Source organism: Temnothorax nylanderi, unplaced genomic scaffold (genome assembly GCF_030848795.1).
Source record: "Temnothorax nylanderi isolate EJ_2023f unplaced genomic scaffold, tnyl_v1.0 TNYL_tig0079_pilon, whole genome shotgun sequence".
NCBI classification, from domain to species: domain Eukaryota; kingdom Metazoa; phylum Arthropoda; class Insecta; order Hymenoptera; family Formicidae; genus Temnothorax; species Temnothorax nylanderi.
The window spans coordinates 324,228-342,808 of NW_027249141.1; the positions used below are offsets into that span (position 1 = coordinate 324,228).

At 37.8% G+C, this 18,581-nt stretch overlaps 1 protein-coding gene across 2 annotated transcripts in view; it reads left to right on the plus strand.

Moving 5' to 3' along the window:
- Nlg-4 (neuroligin 4) overlaps positions 1-18,581 on the plus strand; it is a 221,646-nt gene that overhangs the window by 53,564 nt on the left and 149,501 nt on the right. For both annotated transcript variants that reach the window (XM_071709540.1, XM_071709541.1), the window contains exons 2-4: positions 1,890-2,254; positions 4,923-5,334; positions 6,467-6,642. In XM_071709540.1, the coding sequence (XP_071565641.1) occupies positions 5,087-5,334; positions 6,467-6,642 (424 nt within the window). In that variant the 5' untranslated portion in view covers positions 1,890-2,254; positions 4,923-5,086. The remainder of the gene's footprint in view (positions 1-1,889; positions 2,255-4,922; positions 5,335-6,466; positions 6,643-18,581) is intronic.

The window sequence follows — 18,581 nt, forward strand, 5'->3', positions numbered from 1 at the left end:
GAATTACAGCAGTGGAATTACTATATAGCTGCCGTCCCCATAACGTAACATACAAAGCGACAGCGTGGCACAATGTGTCGTTGAATAACAAATTAAAATTGAAAATTTGGCGTGTACCGCATACAGCGTAAGGTTAATATATAAATTTTTATTTTGCTGTTAATTTACTTAACAGATTCTTAATCGCTTTTTGTTGTGTGTAAAACTAAGGTAGAACTTTAGTGTGGTATACTTAGCAAGTGTCATATGGTGTACATTTCTATTTTATACGACGAAAAGTTAAAAATAGTGATGTCGGACAAGTCAAGATATAGTGGAAACAAAATTCTACAGCTTAACAAGACGATACTTGAGATCCATGACTTATCAACTCGCTATCCAAAATAAGCTAAAAAATCCATTTTATGATAGAGAAGCTGGTAAAGATTGTAATAAATTACAATAAAATAAATATATAATATAATAATTATCATAGACTATTTTATTATTAACACCTTAAACACTTATTATTAACGCCTTGAAACATGATAAAAATTATTATCTTACAAGGTTAATATAAGGTGATTTACCTTGCCCGACACGGTTCAAATTACCCAACAAAAATCTACCTTGGAAAATTTTGCTATAACATTCACTTATGATGCTATTCATTTAGGAAACCGCAACATAATCGGTTTAAAAGAACTAGCACACAGCCCGCGTTACGTGAGCGCGCGCGCTTTTCACGTCATTCAGATATGTCATTCTCTAATTATTATCTCGATTATTATTAGTTTCGTCTTTCTCTTGTATCATCCTAATCATATATTATGGTCGTCTACTTATTCGTCACGGCGTTCTATTCCGTTACATATGAAAATGATCAAAGCTTAAATTGAAAAATATTTATTATTGGTAATGTATCTCAATTAGTTCTATGCAATACAAACTTTCAATAAATAAATTTTTCAATTTTTGATACTATTTAAATATGACTTTTCTTATTATGGATTCTAGTTATGTGCATATTTTACGTTTTATATATTTTTTATGTATAATTGGTATATCAAGAGACGCGGTAGTGTCTCGCACCAAATACACGCGAAGCGAGACCGCACCATGACTCTTTTACGCGAACGTACGAGTTGCAAGTACCCGAGATTTTGAGATCGCAATAACGAATGAACGGATCAAGTTCTAAGTAGGCTTGATCGATAGCTTCGGTTTGAATTATGTTTCCCTTACGATAATCAACTTACCTTTGTGCATCTAAATATAAGAAGTAATCGCAAAATAAATATTTTACAAGATATTTCATATTTTTTATCGTAATTTATCAGAATAAAATATGTAGTATAACTTGATATTAAATTTTTTATGACCTTTCCTTAAATATGTGCGCGCAATTGTGCTTTGATTTTGAATCGCAAACTAATTCATCGATTCTATTTGAAAATTAATTAGCTAATTATTAACAAAGAGCGATAATGAGTCATTCAATTCTACACAATATCCTCAGCTGATTTGACAATTTATTAATGACCTGATTTAGTAATCCAGTTGATTGCTATATGATTATCATAATCTGATGTTATATAACCATATGCGTTATGTAAATTTCTCCTACTCTTTGTAAATAATAACATAGCCAGCTGTAGTAAAATATGATTATCATTTATGGAATCATATGTGTATGTGCATATTTTTCTCCAATGAATATATCATTGTTAATAACTTTAATCTTATTATATTGTGCAAAGTAAACATTTTTGTACAATTACAAATAAGCAAATAAATAATATTAATTAAAAAATTTTAACACAATTGAGAACGTTTGAAAAATTCTTCATAAAATATAATTGCAAAAGTATGTTCGCACAAATTAATTACGTACATTTTTTATGTTTCAGGACACTGCAAGCAACATTCAAAGCTCAATGGGACTTAATATTCAAAATTTAATTAACGATTAGAAAAGAAATGTAATTACAGTTGGTTGCACAAAATAAATAGATAAAAACGAGAAGAAGGAATATAAAATGTTCGCAAATTATGATTCACGAATTGTGCATTTGAGAGACACGATAAGGGTTATAATGACTAATTTTCTTGATAATTAATTTGAAAAAGTAAATTATAATCGATTATTCTTGTTATTATTGAGTGTAATAAACAAAATGCTAAAAGACGTTCTGGATTGAGCCGATATTATTTAACAATTCGAGGAATCCCAGGAAGACGAAAGGACTAGTCGAAGTCATGACTCATGTACATGGTAAGATTTCTAATTATTATCAATTATATCAAACATTGTGGAAACCAGAAGAGAGTTATTAATCCAATTATTAATCAATGTTATTATTATTACTAAAATAACAACTGTGCCGCAAACAACAACATAGAACTACGTCAACTGTCACTATTTCTGATTTCATGTTAAAGTATTCAACGAAGGAAAGTAGACGTAGGGCTACGTCAACTGTCACTATTTCATGTTATGGTATTCATTGAAAGACAGTTGACGTAGCCCTACGGGGACTTTCCTTCGTTGAATACTTTAACATGAAATAGTGACAGTTGACGTAGTTCTACGTTGTTGTTTCACAGTTTAAAAAAAAAACTGACAGGTCTGGCGCAAAAGTTGAAAGCTTTTAATCTTTTTCTAAATAACAATTATTTTATTCAAAATAAGTTTTAAAATATATATCAAAGCAAGCAATTAAACTTACAATTAAACTTTCTAAATATTACTTTTTATCTGTCTTTCGATGAAAATTTTCGCGCTGCCTTTGATTCGTAAATCGACAAGATGGATTCGCGGCAAGAAGGCCGCATCGTTGATAAGGAAGAGAATTTATCAGGGCGAGTGACGGGGCACCGAAACAGCTTATCTCCTTTTTCCTCACCACGTGGATCATGAGGAAAACGTGGCATCGTTACACAACGTTGAATTTCCTTCTCCTCTCCGGGCCGATAAGTACTGATTTCCATAATGGCTCCACGTACGAGTGCACTCACTTATCCCCTACCCTTTCCAGCACTTCTCTCAACCCCCAACTCTATTTCTGCACCCTTCTCTTAACCGTTCGTATATATGTGTGTGTGTATGTGTGTATGTGTGTGTGCGTGTGTGTATGTGCGTGCATATTACATATATACATGTTCCTTCTCTATCCGCTCACGGAAACTTCGGGTCTCCGTAATCTTATCACATAATGTGAATTCAAGACTCGATAATCGCACCGAGACGTGATTAATTTTTTGATTTACGCCCATTATGTGTGCCAAAACGTCGCGACGTTTTTATGATAGTGCTAAGAACTTCATGGAATTCTGAAGGAATGTGGAAGAAATATTTTAAGTTTCCAACGTATTCTAGTTACTTATATTAGTTTCCTTCATATTTCTTAATAGCTAATACTGTGGGTTTTTTACTCTACACATATGCCTCTTAAACTCGATGTTTTAAAGTCACCTTTTTCTGGTTTGTATGTCCTTAAAACAGAAGGATAAAATTTGAAATTACCTTGCGAACTATTCACTCTTCGATTATCTTACCTTAATACATAAAATAGATCAAATTTATATATATATTTTTTTTTCAACTATTTTTTAATTATATTTTTTTATTTTTATTAAACTAACGTTTCTTGTTACTAATCTTGACATTTATATTTAATTAGTAATCTAGAAAGAGATAACTAATTAAATGTAAATACCGAGAATCTATAATATCTCTATATAGAAAGAGATTATTAATGAAATATAAATACCAAATAATAATATATAATAAATAAATATTAAATGCACTAAAGTGAATATTTATCCAAAGACGTAGAGATATTAAATAAAGATTAATTAATTCTCGCTTCGAGATATTTGAATCTAAAATATGGTAAATGCACACGGTATCTATAGAAAATGTTTCCTCGCGCTTATCTGAAAACTTTCTCCTTCCCGTCGCTTATCTATCGCCTTCAGCTCTTGTCGCTGCTTCCTTCGGCCATTTTATCTTTATCTTTCATCGAAGAGACGCGGATGAAACTTTCTGTCAGAGATTAGAATTCGCTAATAATCGAAGGACGAAAGAGATGTCGTTACAATCAATGCATCCTTGGAGAAACCCGCCACCCTCGGAATATCGATTATACCCACCGCATTGAAATGTATATTCGGTTATTCGTTTCCTTTTTTTTTCCTATTTTCTTTGAATATCATTGTCATTTTCCAATAGAATCGATGTAACCGCGGCGCGTATTAATTAAATATTGATATAGTTAATTGAACAAGCACGTTAAATAAATACCGCCGCCAAACCAGCAGCGAGAATCCACGCCGCATCCTGGAAATTAAAACTAAAAAAAGATACGAAATTAATTGATACGATACGCGCGGACGAGCAATCGCGTGCGAAATAATTCGCGATCGCAATAAAGTGCAACTTCATTTGTTTTAACATTGCTTGCTGCAACAATTTCAAACTGATGATAATTAATTATTATTATCATTATGGAATGATATTACGAGAGCACTGTTTTGTCTTCTTACATCATTATACCTATGGTTCACTATTGTCTAATTAACTTCAACTTTGCGTCAGCGTTTAATTTAGGGTACTATTGGTATATCAAATTTAATAAACACATTTATAACATTAAAATATTAATATTAAAGACTAACGACATTTTTATAAAAAATGAATGATTAAATTAGCTTCCATTTGTAAAGATTGTTTTTATATTATTCATAAAAATTAACTATTGTGAGGCATACAACAGTATTGTTGATAAGATTGAAATAAGAGCACAATGCTGTAAATTCGAGTAATAATAAAGATTAATTTTAGAAATAGAAACGATGAAGAATTAGCGCACTCGGTATACGCGTAACGTAAAATCAATGATCTATATACGGAGCGATGTATGTATGTAATATTTCCACAGAGAAGCTCATCGGGATAGGGGAGACTCGACGGCGGCGTCGTAATTAATCGTGCAGGCGTAAATGAGAGACGATCGTTGCGGGACGCGGAGGTGATCCATAGATCGTGCCGGGCGCAATCAGTCGCGGTAGCGCGGGCGAGGCGGGGCGGGGGGAGGGTGGCAAGATGGAACTCTTCTTGATCCTCGTTTGCCTGGTCGCGCCGCCCGCCCTCTCGCTCTCCATCAAGAGCAACCGCAACCCACGGATCGTCCAGACGCGTTACGGCGAGGTGCAGGGTATCACGAGGTCCTTCGACCATCCCAAGTTCCTCAAGCCGATCGACGTGTACCTTGGAATACCCTACGCCACACCGCCGGTCGGCAGCAACCGCTTTTCCCCGACGAGAGCGCCGAGCCCCTGGGAGGGAGTCAGGTAAAGTGTATACTTTATTGAAGATATAGAAGCTAATGTTATATATAGCGAATTTAATTTCTTATAGTATATGCACCAAAATTATACATAATTACAAATAAAATTGACGCAAAGAGCTTAAATTGCTATTCAAAGTGTAATTATTTAAAGTGTAACTTTGGGCGTAGTTATATTTGCCTTTTAAAGCCAGCTTTAAAAACTGATTTTTGACGGCGTTCTGTATTATAAAAAAACTGATACAAATTAGATTTTAATATACAACTAAACTTTGATTTGAGATGACGTATTACAACGAAACGATCAATAAGAATATTTTTGGCTTCTATTTATTCTATACTTATATTCCATTCTGGAAAACAATGTAATTTGCTGCGGATATTGTTTATCGAAATCTCGAAGTTTTTTCCTCCAACGCGATCGAGTTTACAGTGAGCTATGCAGAAAGTTACGTCAAGGCTAATCAATTTTTTTATTTTTATACGCGAAAAGTCGATCACATTTACGCGATCTCATCCCTCCAGTTAAAAGTGGATACTCTTTCCAATTTTATAACAAGTAAGATCTTCTTGAAATACTTCGGATGCCGAGCAGTCTTTCTATATAACTTAAAGTGTCTGGGAATATCGCTAGGATATACAACATTCTAAAATTATGCCAAGATATTCCTTGGCAAATCTTTCGAATGCCGATGTTATATTGCTATCACGTCCGCTTACGATTACATAACTATCAAAAAATTTTGAATTTTTCAACAAAGTGACGATTAATCTATTTTTTCAATCAATTACTATTCACATTATCAATTACTATTTTAAAATCACTATTACTGTACTGCAATTATTATTTATCAATCTATTTATTTATTAGACTCAATTAGAAAATATTATAATTAATCAACTAATTAAAGAAATTAATACAGAAGAAAATATCATTTTTAAGTTATCAATTTAGGTGTAATATTGTAATAATGATATATGGTTAAGACATCTGGTGGTTCAGTATACTATATGCGCCCCGAAATGCATTCTCACCGATGTTCGTCCTTATTGAACACGGCGACGCGTATTCCATGCCGAAACTTTGACCGTTCGGTTCGTTGTAACGCACGAACGATTTCCGATTTCCTCCGCAGATTATCAGACTCGATGGGTCCAGTCTGCCCCCAAAAGCTGCCGGACATCGCAAACGAGCAGGAAGCGTTCGAGCGAATGCCTAAGGGAAGACTGGAGTATCTGAAGAGACTGCTGCCTCATCTGCGTAACCAGAGCGAGGATTGCCTCTACCTGAACATCTACGCACCTGCCATGGGTGAGTGGTCGTACAAACCCTCCAGCAGCGATTCAATCACGCGAGCAACTTTGTAACCGTCACGCGCGATTACGTTAATTCTTTAATAAATTAAAATCGGGAATATTTGAATCTCAATAATGTATTTACCAAATTTTAGGGTAAATACCGTAGAAAATATACTTCTAATTTCCTCCCCGAAAAAAGAATCTACGACTTTTATAACAAAACATTAAACTCTCTTCTTCGTATTTACAAGTTTATTTTTTCGATGGCTATAATTAAATCTCTTCTTCAAACTCAAAAAGTAACGTCATCCCAAAGATAGATTGGAGCTGAGCTTAAGATGTGTATTAGACGTCCTCTCTTCTTCGTGCACTGAGACGTTATCGAACTGTACTGAAACGAAGTGTAGTCAAATCGATCGATCAAGCACCGAAACTTCTTTATACACGTTTTCTGCTCTTCGAAGTCACAACCAGAGACGATGCTCTCGACACTATCTCGAGGGAAGAACTTTGTAACGACATTCTGCAAAATTACTTTTATTCGTCAATTTTTCATTTTTCTAACGTGTAAACTCCTAAGTTCTTTCAGACTTTTGAATAGTGATAAAAGAGAATTAAAAATTTTTAACTCGGAATTCAGAATTCCCCAGTAAAAGAATTGATGAATTTTTGGAGGGAATTGTAGGATCTAAATTTAGAAACTTTCTTTGAGATTGTAGGATTTAAGTTTACTTGTATGCAAAAAAAAACTGCTTGGAGAATGAAACAACTTATCTTTCATTCTTTTCTAATATTAAAAACCTTAACAATTACTGTTTCTAGCATTGTTAAAAATGGATTCTTCAGCGACTAAATTATTTTCGCGCGTGGATATACATAATGAGTCCAATCCGTCAACTCTCTCGAAAAAAACGGAATTTTAGATGGGCATTAGCAGATGAAGTAATCCTCACTGGCCGTCGAGCCGGTGCAGCGTTGAACGAATGGCGCGGAAATCTATGAGTGGTCGGGGTAAACGGAGGGGGAGGGGTAAAACGGAAGGGCGGGAAATGCGGGAAAAGCCCGAGGCAGGAAAAGCCGCTCCTGGCAAGGCCAGGGAACGTTTTGTTCGTTACAGAGTGTCACGATTAAAAAACGATTTTTAAGATGATTCACTGGCGGCCCAAATTGAATCGCTAATCTAAGTTTGAGGGAACTTTTCGCAGAGAGTTGGGGAAGGCCCCGGTGAATTATGGTGGCCGGGAATAGATGTCATTGACCTCTCCGCGCGCGATCCCCAATATAGCGGCGCGGCGCGGATGGTCTGAAACTGAACTTCCCCGGGATTGTGCAAGTTATTGAGTTTCTGGACGTCTCTGGCCGACGAGAAGACACGCGGAACATTCCAAATAGATCGGAGATTAGAGCCTATACGTGACGTGTAATTACTAAAGTCGGGATGATTGACGTAATTGGAAAAAATCTCTTTTACCCGGAAAGCATCGGAATTCTGCGGTTCTTCTTTAATTTTTGAGATCCCTCATTGCTTCTCTATGAGTCTCATTATCTCTCCCGTAATTTTTATCTCTATTACACACATACGCACGATGCGCACACGTACATGCACGATATGCGCAGAATTATGAACGTATGTTGTTAAAGATATTTTCTTTAGATAAAGACGACGCGCGGGGTGATCACATTTGCCGTTCAATTTCCGGCTCTGAGATGTTGTGACGCTCGAAACAGCTTGCAAGCGCGCGGGGAAAAGCGAAATTTTCTATTTCGCCCCGAGAAAATTCAATGATATACGATTATTGAAACACCATTCACTCTGGCCGACATACGTGGGGACGTAAAAAGGTTCCCTCAAGCTAAGGAAAAGGCCGTAGGAGAAAGTTTTTCGGCGAAGAGATATAAGGGCGGGAAAGAGCTTAGGTGACGGCAATAAAAAGGGTTGAAGATGAAGAGGCACAACAGGCAAAGAAATATATTGCGCGTACCTGCCACGGTGTTCGACGTTGCTTCCGTGGCTGGAAACTGAAGAAAATGACACGGGAGAGATTTATCAAATATTTCTCATTTTTCTGACACGCGCGCGCGCCACTGACACGTGACACGAAATTGCTTGTTGAAATCTCCGCGCCATTACGAACTGCGTGAAAGTTTCGCAGAGATTATAGTGTGAACTCTAATAGATCTGTAAATCCTTCATAGTCTTTGTCGTTTGAAATTGAAGAAGTTGCTGGAATTTCTTAGTATTTAGTAAGTAAGTTTTAGATCCCTACTTGTGTTTGCAATGTCGAAGAGATGTTTCAAAAGGACCCCCGCACATTTCTTATGGAAATTGGATTTTGGCGAAATTAGCTGAAACTTTGCTGATCAAAAGTCACAATAGGCAAGATTCGCAATAATCGATGTGTGCGAGTTATTCGAATTTGAATATATTATTTGATTTTAATTTCTATGTATGTTGGATAATGTTATTGGATCTCTTATACTATTAGAGCATTTTAGTAATTTATAATTTTTCGCCTAATTGTTTCAGTTACTACGACATTAAAAATAAAGTACATTTTAGTTTTATATTAAATATTTAAATTTTTTGCCTTTAAAAAATTATATTATATAATTAATATTATTTTTCCTTATGCAAATATTCTTTTATTATCAACGTATTAAAATTTAATCTAACAATAATTAAATTGTTAATTAAAAATTATATTTTACCAATTTGATTCGATTTTATTCAATTTATAAAAAAATCTTGATTCACACATCTCTACATTTACTACAATTTATAGTTAAATTAACAGCAGACTTGATAACAGCTTGCAGAATAGTAACTTGAAATCTCGAGTCGCATTCTCGCAATCGAGTCCCGAAAAGTGTGATTTTCAGACAATCTTGAGAGGGATACGTTTTCTTCGGGGCGCGGTATTGTCTCCCAGATTCTTACGTAATGGAAATTTCTATCGAAAGTTTGGATCCGGTTAATGCACGTTGTCGGCACTTCTTCCTTCTCCTCTGACTTGGGGGGGGGGGGGAGGGGGAGAAAGTTTCCGTTTTCCTTGGAAAGACTCGCAATTACACGGCCGCCTGCACTCACAATTCCGTCGACGATAGGTAAAGCCCAGTATCGAACGTATGGCGGAAGAAGCGGAAGAAGAGGAAGAGGACGACGGGACGGGCGAGTTTTCGAGGCGCGAACTAATAATCGAATCCACCAAGTTCGCGGAATTTGTTTCAACTCTCTCACAGAATACTTTGGAATAAAGATCCCGCCCCCCGGTCTCTTCGTGATTCACGAGTCGCCGGCCAAAAAAAAGATGCCTCCTCCATCCTTTTAGGCGAAAAAGTACGGCTCGCGGGAAATGATTTGTTCGTCTAGCGCGGAAGATAAAGTGTCTCGCTTTCCAAGTTCGTTGGGATTCATAGCTTTGAGCGATTTTTAAAAATATCTATATAATCGACGTAACTTTTGATTGTACAATCTTTTGTCACATTACTAATTTATAGTAGGAAGAAATTTTATCAAGTAAATGTGAATAAAATTTGAAAAATTAGAGGACTGATTCGTGGCGCGTTTTGAAAATAATCTTTAGATATTTCACGGCACATTTGCGAAAATAACTTAAGGACATTACACCCGCGTTAGCCTGAGACGGGAACGACAGGAAATTTAATGTGGCAAGCCGAGGGAAATCGCACGATCCTTGCACATCCTTCCCCCTTTTCATGAAAGAGAACGTCACGAGTGCAGAGTGCGCATTCGCTCAACTTCCGGCTCGAAAAGGCATTACTAATAGCTCTCGTCGCTGTGATTAATGGCGCTGGAGTGCTGCTCCGTTTAGTCGTTTTATTAATTACGCCGGATAACGAAGGTCACCGTCTCCGCACGGAGACTGTCATTTATTATGCACGACGCCGACGTCGCGATTGGGAAACCGAGTATTGCTTATATCGGCACGTGTAACATACGCAAACAATTCGATAACTATAAGACTACAAAGACTTAAGCATTATTCTGAGATTAATAATAAATAATAAGTATAATATAATAATCTTCAGGAATCTTGGAGAAATTCTGAAAGTTAATAACCCTAATTCAGTTTCCGAGACTAATGGAAGTTATAAGCAACAATGTTATTTTCCATCTTACGTAGAAAAAAATTAAGGTAAACGAAATCTTTCGCTAATATGAGAGACTGCCATGTTTAATTCTACATCGGAGAGATTAAAACGTCTGAGCGGCTCCGAAAGAGGTTTCCTTTGCCATCTGCTCATCTCTCGAAAGGGCAGTGTAATAAGAAAGAATACCCCAGAACCATTCCTCTGAAACTCTCTGGGCTGTTTCGCGATACAATTTTAAAGTCGACGTTCTCGCTTCGCTGCATAATTCAGGAAGTTCCGCGGAACAGGAGACGGCAAGATAAAGCAGGGGGATCGATTCGCTGCTGATTTAATTATCTTTTAATGAAAGCCGAGATTCGCCCCGGACCGCGCGCGCCGTAATTTTACACCGTCCACGAGCTGCGCAAATGCGGAATATAAATGGTAATTAAGGCTTGCCAGATGGACCATGCCGCCGCGTTATTCCAGCCGATATAACCAAAATACACCGCGGCTAAGTGAGGTCTGACAGACTTGTTAACTTCGCCTGGATTTATCGCAGCTTTCCATCTTCAAACTGCTTGTCGTGGCTCCTTACTATTTGTTAGCATCCAGTTAATGTCGATTCTCCGTAAATCTTGCAAGGTCCTAAAACGCACTTTTACATAATTCCAATTTAATTAATCATTTAGCAACTAAATTGTGCAGGCTTCACGATGAGACGTATTCTAATTCTCAAAGTCGAAAACAATGAAAATAAAAAGTGGGTTAAACAGGTCAATCTTTCAACATCTTTCACAGTGAGGTTTATATTGTTAATAATATTCTTCTTAATATTCTTCTTAATATGATTAATGCTAAGCAGATTAACAATAAATGGAATATTTAATATCTATTCCCTAACAGTAAATGTATATTCTGAGAATGTTCAGAGGATATTGTAAAATATAAGATATTATAAGGATGTTCTCAGTATATTAAGTACATCTTTAGTATATTCTACAGATATACAGGATATTAATGCTGTTAGGGTTTACTATATATAATCTAAATGTATTTTCTCGATTAGAAGATCATTTGCACTACAAGAAAATTAATAACTCCTTGAAGTATTTAAAGATGAAGAACGAAACGGGCAATATATCCGCGAGTGATGCGCCGCGGCAGAACTATTTTAATTGAAGTGAAACTACTTTAATTAAGGGGAACAATTCTCTGTTGGGAAAGGCGAATTTTCCCCTTGACGCCGAAATGGAAAGACAACTACATTTCTCCCAGACATTGTTGCTACCGTCGCTACCGCGAGACATTCGGGGGGTTGCCGCGTATCATCGCGGGTGAACTACACGCGAGCGGGGTGGGGGAGGGGGAGGGAGTTTCCGAATGATTTTGCGCAAATTAGCGGCAGCTAATGGGCGTAATGGCATCCTTTCATGCGCAAAGGATCACATCCTTGCGCCGCTAAAGTAATTAATTATCCGTGGAGTTACCGATAGCGCGTGTACAGCGACCTCCGCGTTGCCCGTAGTATATAGATCAAGCTCGTTTCGCATTCTCCTAACTCGTCATTCTCCATCATGCCCGTCATAAAATTGCGAAGGCGTGTTATACATGTAATTTTGTCTCACTCCACGCAAGGCTGTCTACAAAGTTCCACGGCGCATCTCGGAGTTGAAGTTCTCAAATTTTACTTTATAGCTCGAAAGATTCAAAAAACTGAGAATCATTATACGTTTTTTACTTAAGAATCATTATAGTGTCGACGTGGCAGTGTTCAGATTTTTTGTCCTTAAATACCTATACCCTCTCAAAAATCTAATCAGAAAATCTCTGGAATATTATATATATATATATATGTTCTCTCATTATTCAGATTGCGGTTATTTAATATTTTTATAATTCGAATCTCTGCGAGATTCCGCTTATTTTTTAAATAACGCATTGTGTTGAGTTGTAGTTACCGCACCCACATAATGATTCAATTAACAGAGATTGCGATCGACTAGAAGCGCGCGCAAACATATTTCCGGTGCAGTCGTGATAGCGTAATCGGACTTGTCACTACTGGCAACATCGATTCTGTCCTTCGTTGCTAAGCAATAATTCTCCGCTATCGCTCGCGACCTCTCGAGCAGAACACTAATTCGTCTCTTCCACCCTTCCGACCCCTCCCATCCCTTCTGTACTTCCGGATTTCAATTTCCATCGTATCTGCCATCGTGATCCGATCAAACTAGTCGTCAACGTAATGCAAGCTGATGATGGAAATTATTTTCAAATAACAAGCAAACATAGGAGAAAGTTAATTACCTTTTTACCTAAAAGAGGCTTAAGAAGAAACATATTTTAAAGAACAGCAAAGAAGATTATAAAAATCTGAAAAAAAAAAGAATTGCATAAAGAATATCTTCATGTTTTAATTATCTTCATTAAAAATTCTTGTGAGATACAAGATGTGATAAATTAATCAAGTTAAATTGTATTAAACTGAATAATTTTTCCTCCAAATTCTTTATTCCTCAACTGCTAAACTTCCCATCTGCATATTCATACACGTTCAAGTTTCGCGAAACTAGCAGCATGTTTCTTATCGCTGGTAATTACTTACGAATTTAGGGCAGATCGACTTCTTGTCCGGCATGTTCTAATCGCTTTCTTAATGAATCCTTCTTAATAATTCCGCCTGAAACTGAAAGGCGCGAGCAGGTGCGATCATTTACCTCGTAATAGCAACATAATTCACGCGAAACGTCACGTGGTCGCACGGCGTTCGCGACGGCGGCGCCGTCGTCGTCGTCGTCGTCGTCTTCTTGGAAGGTCCTTCAACCCCTCTCTCCTCTTTACCCGGAATAATCCAAGTAATGTGCATGGACTTTGTGGATTAATTAAGAATAATTAAATTTTCCCCCGACGGGACGCCACGCGGCACAAAAATTAATTTAGAGTTTTTCAAACTCCTCCGAGAAAAACGTTCCTTAGATCTTGATCCTTTTTTTTCGCCTTGGGAAAAATAGCGGTAAGTCAGATCCTGCCCCCCGTCTTACCGCAAGAGTCTAAAGCCGCGCAGTTATTGTTTCTAGCGACTGATAATTAAATTTCTTTCAGCCAGCAAATCACAAAGCTTCTTAAACCTAAACTCGTTTAACCGATTATCACGCAATTTTTTCCTTCCGAAGGTTATTACGAAAGACGTCATGTATTTCTTTTTTGCCTACCAGCCTGGATTAACGTTGCGTTAATAATAAGAGAACAATTAAAAACGGTTTATTTGTTGAAATCTAAAACACAAACGTAGATTTATAAATAAATTAAAAACTCTTTTTTTTTTAAATTTAATTAATTTAAAAAAAATTTCAAAGCGTTATAAATTTTACATTCGCTTTGCCGCAATTTTATAAAATTTCTGCGAATATTGAAATGCGTTTTGCTATATAGCTAATAAACAAGCAATTTTTTCATTTGATTCTTTCCTTTGATACCGATTTCCTGCACCGTTAATTCGATGTGCATTACGAAATTTACGACCGATGGATTTCCGCGGCACGCCGCATTCGTCGACAATTTCATCATATTAATTATGACGCAAATTTTCCATTGTTATTTATTAATAATGCATATTGGCTGTGGCGCTGCGCACGGGTGCGCGCTTTCGGACGAACTGTTGCTTCGCATATAGTTATTAATTACACGAGCAGTTATTAATTACACCGATGTCGAATATTAAAATTTCTGATTAAAGTGCCGATTACCTGCCGCACATGTGTCGCCCAAATAAAAGCCCCCAGATAATAATAATGTTGCTACATCGCGGCACACGCACTATGAATGAACATCAAATAACTGGCAACGAGAACAAATTATATCGCGCGCATATAAAACATCAACCGTGTTTAGACTTTTGTCATTTCCCCAACTTTTTTGTTGGAAAAACGAAAAATTTGTAATAAGTTAATTCCGTAAAATTCATTTTATTACAAATAAAAGCTGTTCGAAAAAATAAATAATAATAATAAGCAATGTACAAACGGATTATAATATTTCTGCGTTTTGCCTTAAAAATCCTTTTCCGGCAAAGTTCTTCCTCAAGGAAAATAAATTTGAATGGCACTTGCAGTAAGTCCATTTTCAGTGATCTAACATGCTCTTGCGTGGATTGACGATATCTTTATGTTGAGTTTGCCATTGTTCGGCGCACAAAGCTTTCCAACGATTTCACTTAAAGTGGCCGGGCATAAGGATTTCCTTTTTATGGGTGGACGCCGTGAATTATCAAATAAATATTTTCACGACTTTTCCTTCTTCCTTCCCGCGGCAGCAAATCCGAGCACGTACGTGCCGGTGAAAAGCACATCATATGCTGACTCCTTCGCATTAGCTTCTGCACACACACCTGGACGGAAAGTTCAATGCCAGTTTCTGCCTCCGGATTTAACCATTTAAATGCCTATCAAAAACTCTATAGTGCTTTACCCTTGAACCACCGAATAAACTTCGCTCTCAATTTGAAGTTTTTTTTTTTATAAAAAGGAAGAATACTCTTCTCGAGTATATATTTCAAATATTAGACTATCGATTATCGAAAAATCGAATCGAATAATTTTAAGTCGTTTCGGATTAAATTTAATCCACGAAGAGTTACGAAAAATAGTTTTTATTTCAAAGTGCGATATAAACGAAAGTTATGAATTGTGGGTTCTTTGAAGGCTCCGTGATGAATCGATAAACTAGATATTAGCTTTCGAAGATTATAAAGTGACTTCTAAAAAATGCATAGACTTCTTGAAAAACAAGGAAGCGCCCGCTCACGTGGCGCGGTAGATACCGTAATTCCGCGGTGGCATTATATCGTCGTCTCAAGCGCTTCCGTTTGATTGATCGACGAGCAAACCACAGTCGGCGTCGGTGCCGGGAGTGATCGATCGCCCCTCGTCTTCGACACAATCGCGAATCCCCGCGGGTCGTTTCCCCCCTTGCCCGATAAATCGGGCTTCGCCGCAGTAATTCGCGTATAAAATTACCGGCGCAATTACGATTAGGCGGTTGAATTTCCTGGCCCTCTTAGATCTCCTAGGTCACCGTACTCACATACAGAAACTGGAATCGTAGATCTCTCGGATGACAGTGAACTTAGTCGGAAATTGAGTCTAAAAATTTCATTGATTCGATGACCTCCCGACTGACAAAATGTTACTTTTACATCAGATCGAATTATTTCACCGAGAATTTGCTCTCTCTCCTTGAAACTGGACCTCCGGTCATTTCGGAAGTCTAAGAACTCGCGTACCTACTCGCCTGTACGCGCGCTGGGTCCTGCGTTTGACTGTGAAATATGGCGCGGCGCCACACCTTCTTGCAGGCGGGGCAAGAATTGTCTCTCCGGCGCGGCGCGGCGTGTCTCGCGATTTTTCGCGCGCCGTTCTGGCGCGCGAGAAAGAGGATCTCATCCCCGCCTTTCGGGATAGATCTCTCCGGAGAACAATCGACGATAGTATTTACACAAGTGCGCGATTTGTATGATCTACACTTGTCTGGCTGCCGCAAATACGGGCACGGGGAGATCCGCAACGTGGGCCAAAACTTTCCCACCGAATCGGTTAAGTGCTCAAAACAGTTGCCAACATCCACCGCCGCCCGCCCGCGCCGCCCCCTCGAGAACGGGTTGGAAGGACGTAAAAAGGCGGGGCAGGAAAGGACGAGGAACGGGGCCGGGAAAACCCAAACTCTCGAATTCGTTCGAGGAGCGGCGAGGTAGACGAAAGCTCTCGCGATCTTTCGCCGTAATCATTGTGCCCATTGATATACAAACTTATACATTGTACGTAAGTAACAAGATGTGCTATTTTCTTGAACAAGCGCAAGTTCCTGCGATTGGGTCTCTTTTATTGTATAGGAAGGAATTGTCCACTGTATGCGCGAGGGAATAACTTCGATTTCATGTCAGATGCAGGATTTTTCTTCCTTTGTTGGGTGTGCGCGCGCGTATAAAAGGGACGACACTTCCATTTTGAAGCAATTCCGCGAGAGAAAATGCTCTGCCCTTGAATTCCGGAAAGTTGATAAAACTCAGTTGCTAGGTATTCTCCAAAAGGACCCCGCATTCGTTTGGCGGGAATCGTCGCGAGATAAAGTGCAAATTTATTTTATTATAAGTGTAAATGTTTCCACGTGGACAGCTCTATGTAGAAGTGACTTTATGATAATATAGAGCGTTAAAAAAAAGCTATGGAAAGGGGATTTTTTTCCTTACTTTATTTTACTCGATTTTATTATTACTTTGGCGCGAAGATTCACATGGATATGACTGAAGAGTGTTGGCACTGTGTCGAAAGCGGGATGAGATCGAGATGTAAATAAAGTGATAACTTTCACAGCCCTCCAGGCTGCCTACAGTATCTTTGGTAAACCGGGATGTGTTCTCCTTTTTGGCAGCGGCCCAAAATGCATAAGACTCGGAATCGCGTGTCGAGCCTCATCGATCGAAACTCGATATATCGTTCTATAGCGCCTGCAGGCGCTTATGTCAATATCACACGCGTGGTGTCTGTTTTTCGGTGACAAAATCGGAAACCGATCAGATATTGAAATTACTTTTGCGCCGCTTTATTCGAAAGTGACGCGAAAGATTTGCTGCTCCGCGAATTTTTATTATGTACTTATTAAAGTCGCACGATTAAAAAGAGAAAATGCTAAAACGCGGAAGACGAGTGCATTATAACTATTATAAGCATAAGTGAACATAATTGACAACTGCAGAATTATTATTGAAGATTATATGCTGAAGATTTTCGATAGTTTGTCAATTATTGATACATAACATTATTATCTGTCTGGAAACAGAAAATGAAGCGATTAGCTAAAATATTAAGATTTCTGGATAAATATTATACAATCTTCTAATTTTAACATTTTTGGCACTAAAGAAATTGATTTTATATTTTTAACTATTGACATCGTTTCTTGTATAAAAGAAACAAAAATAAGAAAGTAGATTTCTAAAGTTTCCTTTATCGGAAAAATTTTAACAGTATCTTATGCAGCAGCTGATTTATAGTGTAGCATAACGTTATTAAAATAGAAAAAAACTGTTTAAAGGTTTGTGTCAGTATTTACTTGATTTCTGCAGAAATACCATAATATTTGGTTTATAATATTTTCGAATTTTTACATGCCTGGATGTTTTTTCAAACGTAGCAGGTAAAAATATAATATTACGAGAGAAATAAAAGCTAGCCGAGTACAGAGTCGAGAGGACAGGAAAACACGCCAAGTTATGAAGACGGCGCGAAAGCGATTTTATTTCACGAAGACGGCCACAACACTGCGAACTTTGTGTCAATTGTTCACGCCTGCTCGACAAAATTCTTTGTACGTATACGTACGCTATCCATGTACGACACGAGGTGGGCGGGGGGGGGGAGGGACCACCTTATTGTAACGCTATGTATCTTGCTCCGTCGGCAGTTTACAAACCCTTACGCAAAGAGGAGAAATTCCAGGGCTTATACCGTCACACTGATATGCAGCCAGCGTTCTCTGCAGCTGGGAAACAAAAAAAAGGGAGTGAAAAAAAGGGCTGAAAGTACGAAAGTGAGCAAACATGGTTCATAGAACGTGAAGGGTGAAGCCGCTGGTAAATCTACACCCTCCACCTCGCCTCGACCAATCGACACTTAATATTTTCCATCATCTTCAATTACTCGTGCAAACATTTTGCGGGGGGAGGGGGCGGCGGCGAAACCGCCGCACTCATTGAAAGTATTTTTAACCTTTGGAAAAAAGGAGGGAAATTTGCAAAGTCAGACAAACATTAAAGGTAATTAATAGCTTATCGATTCACTGGGAAAAGGAAAATTCTGTAAA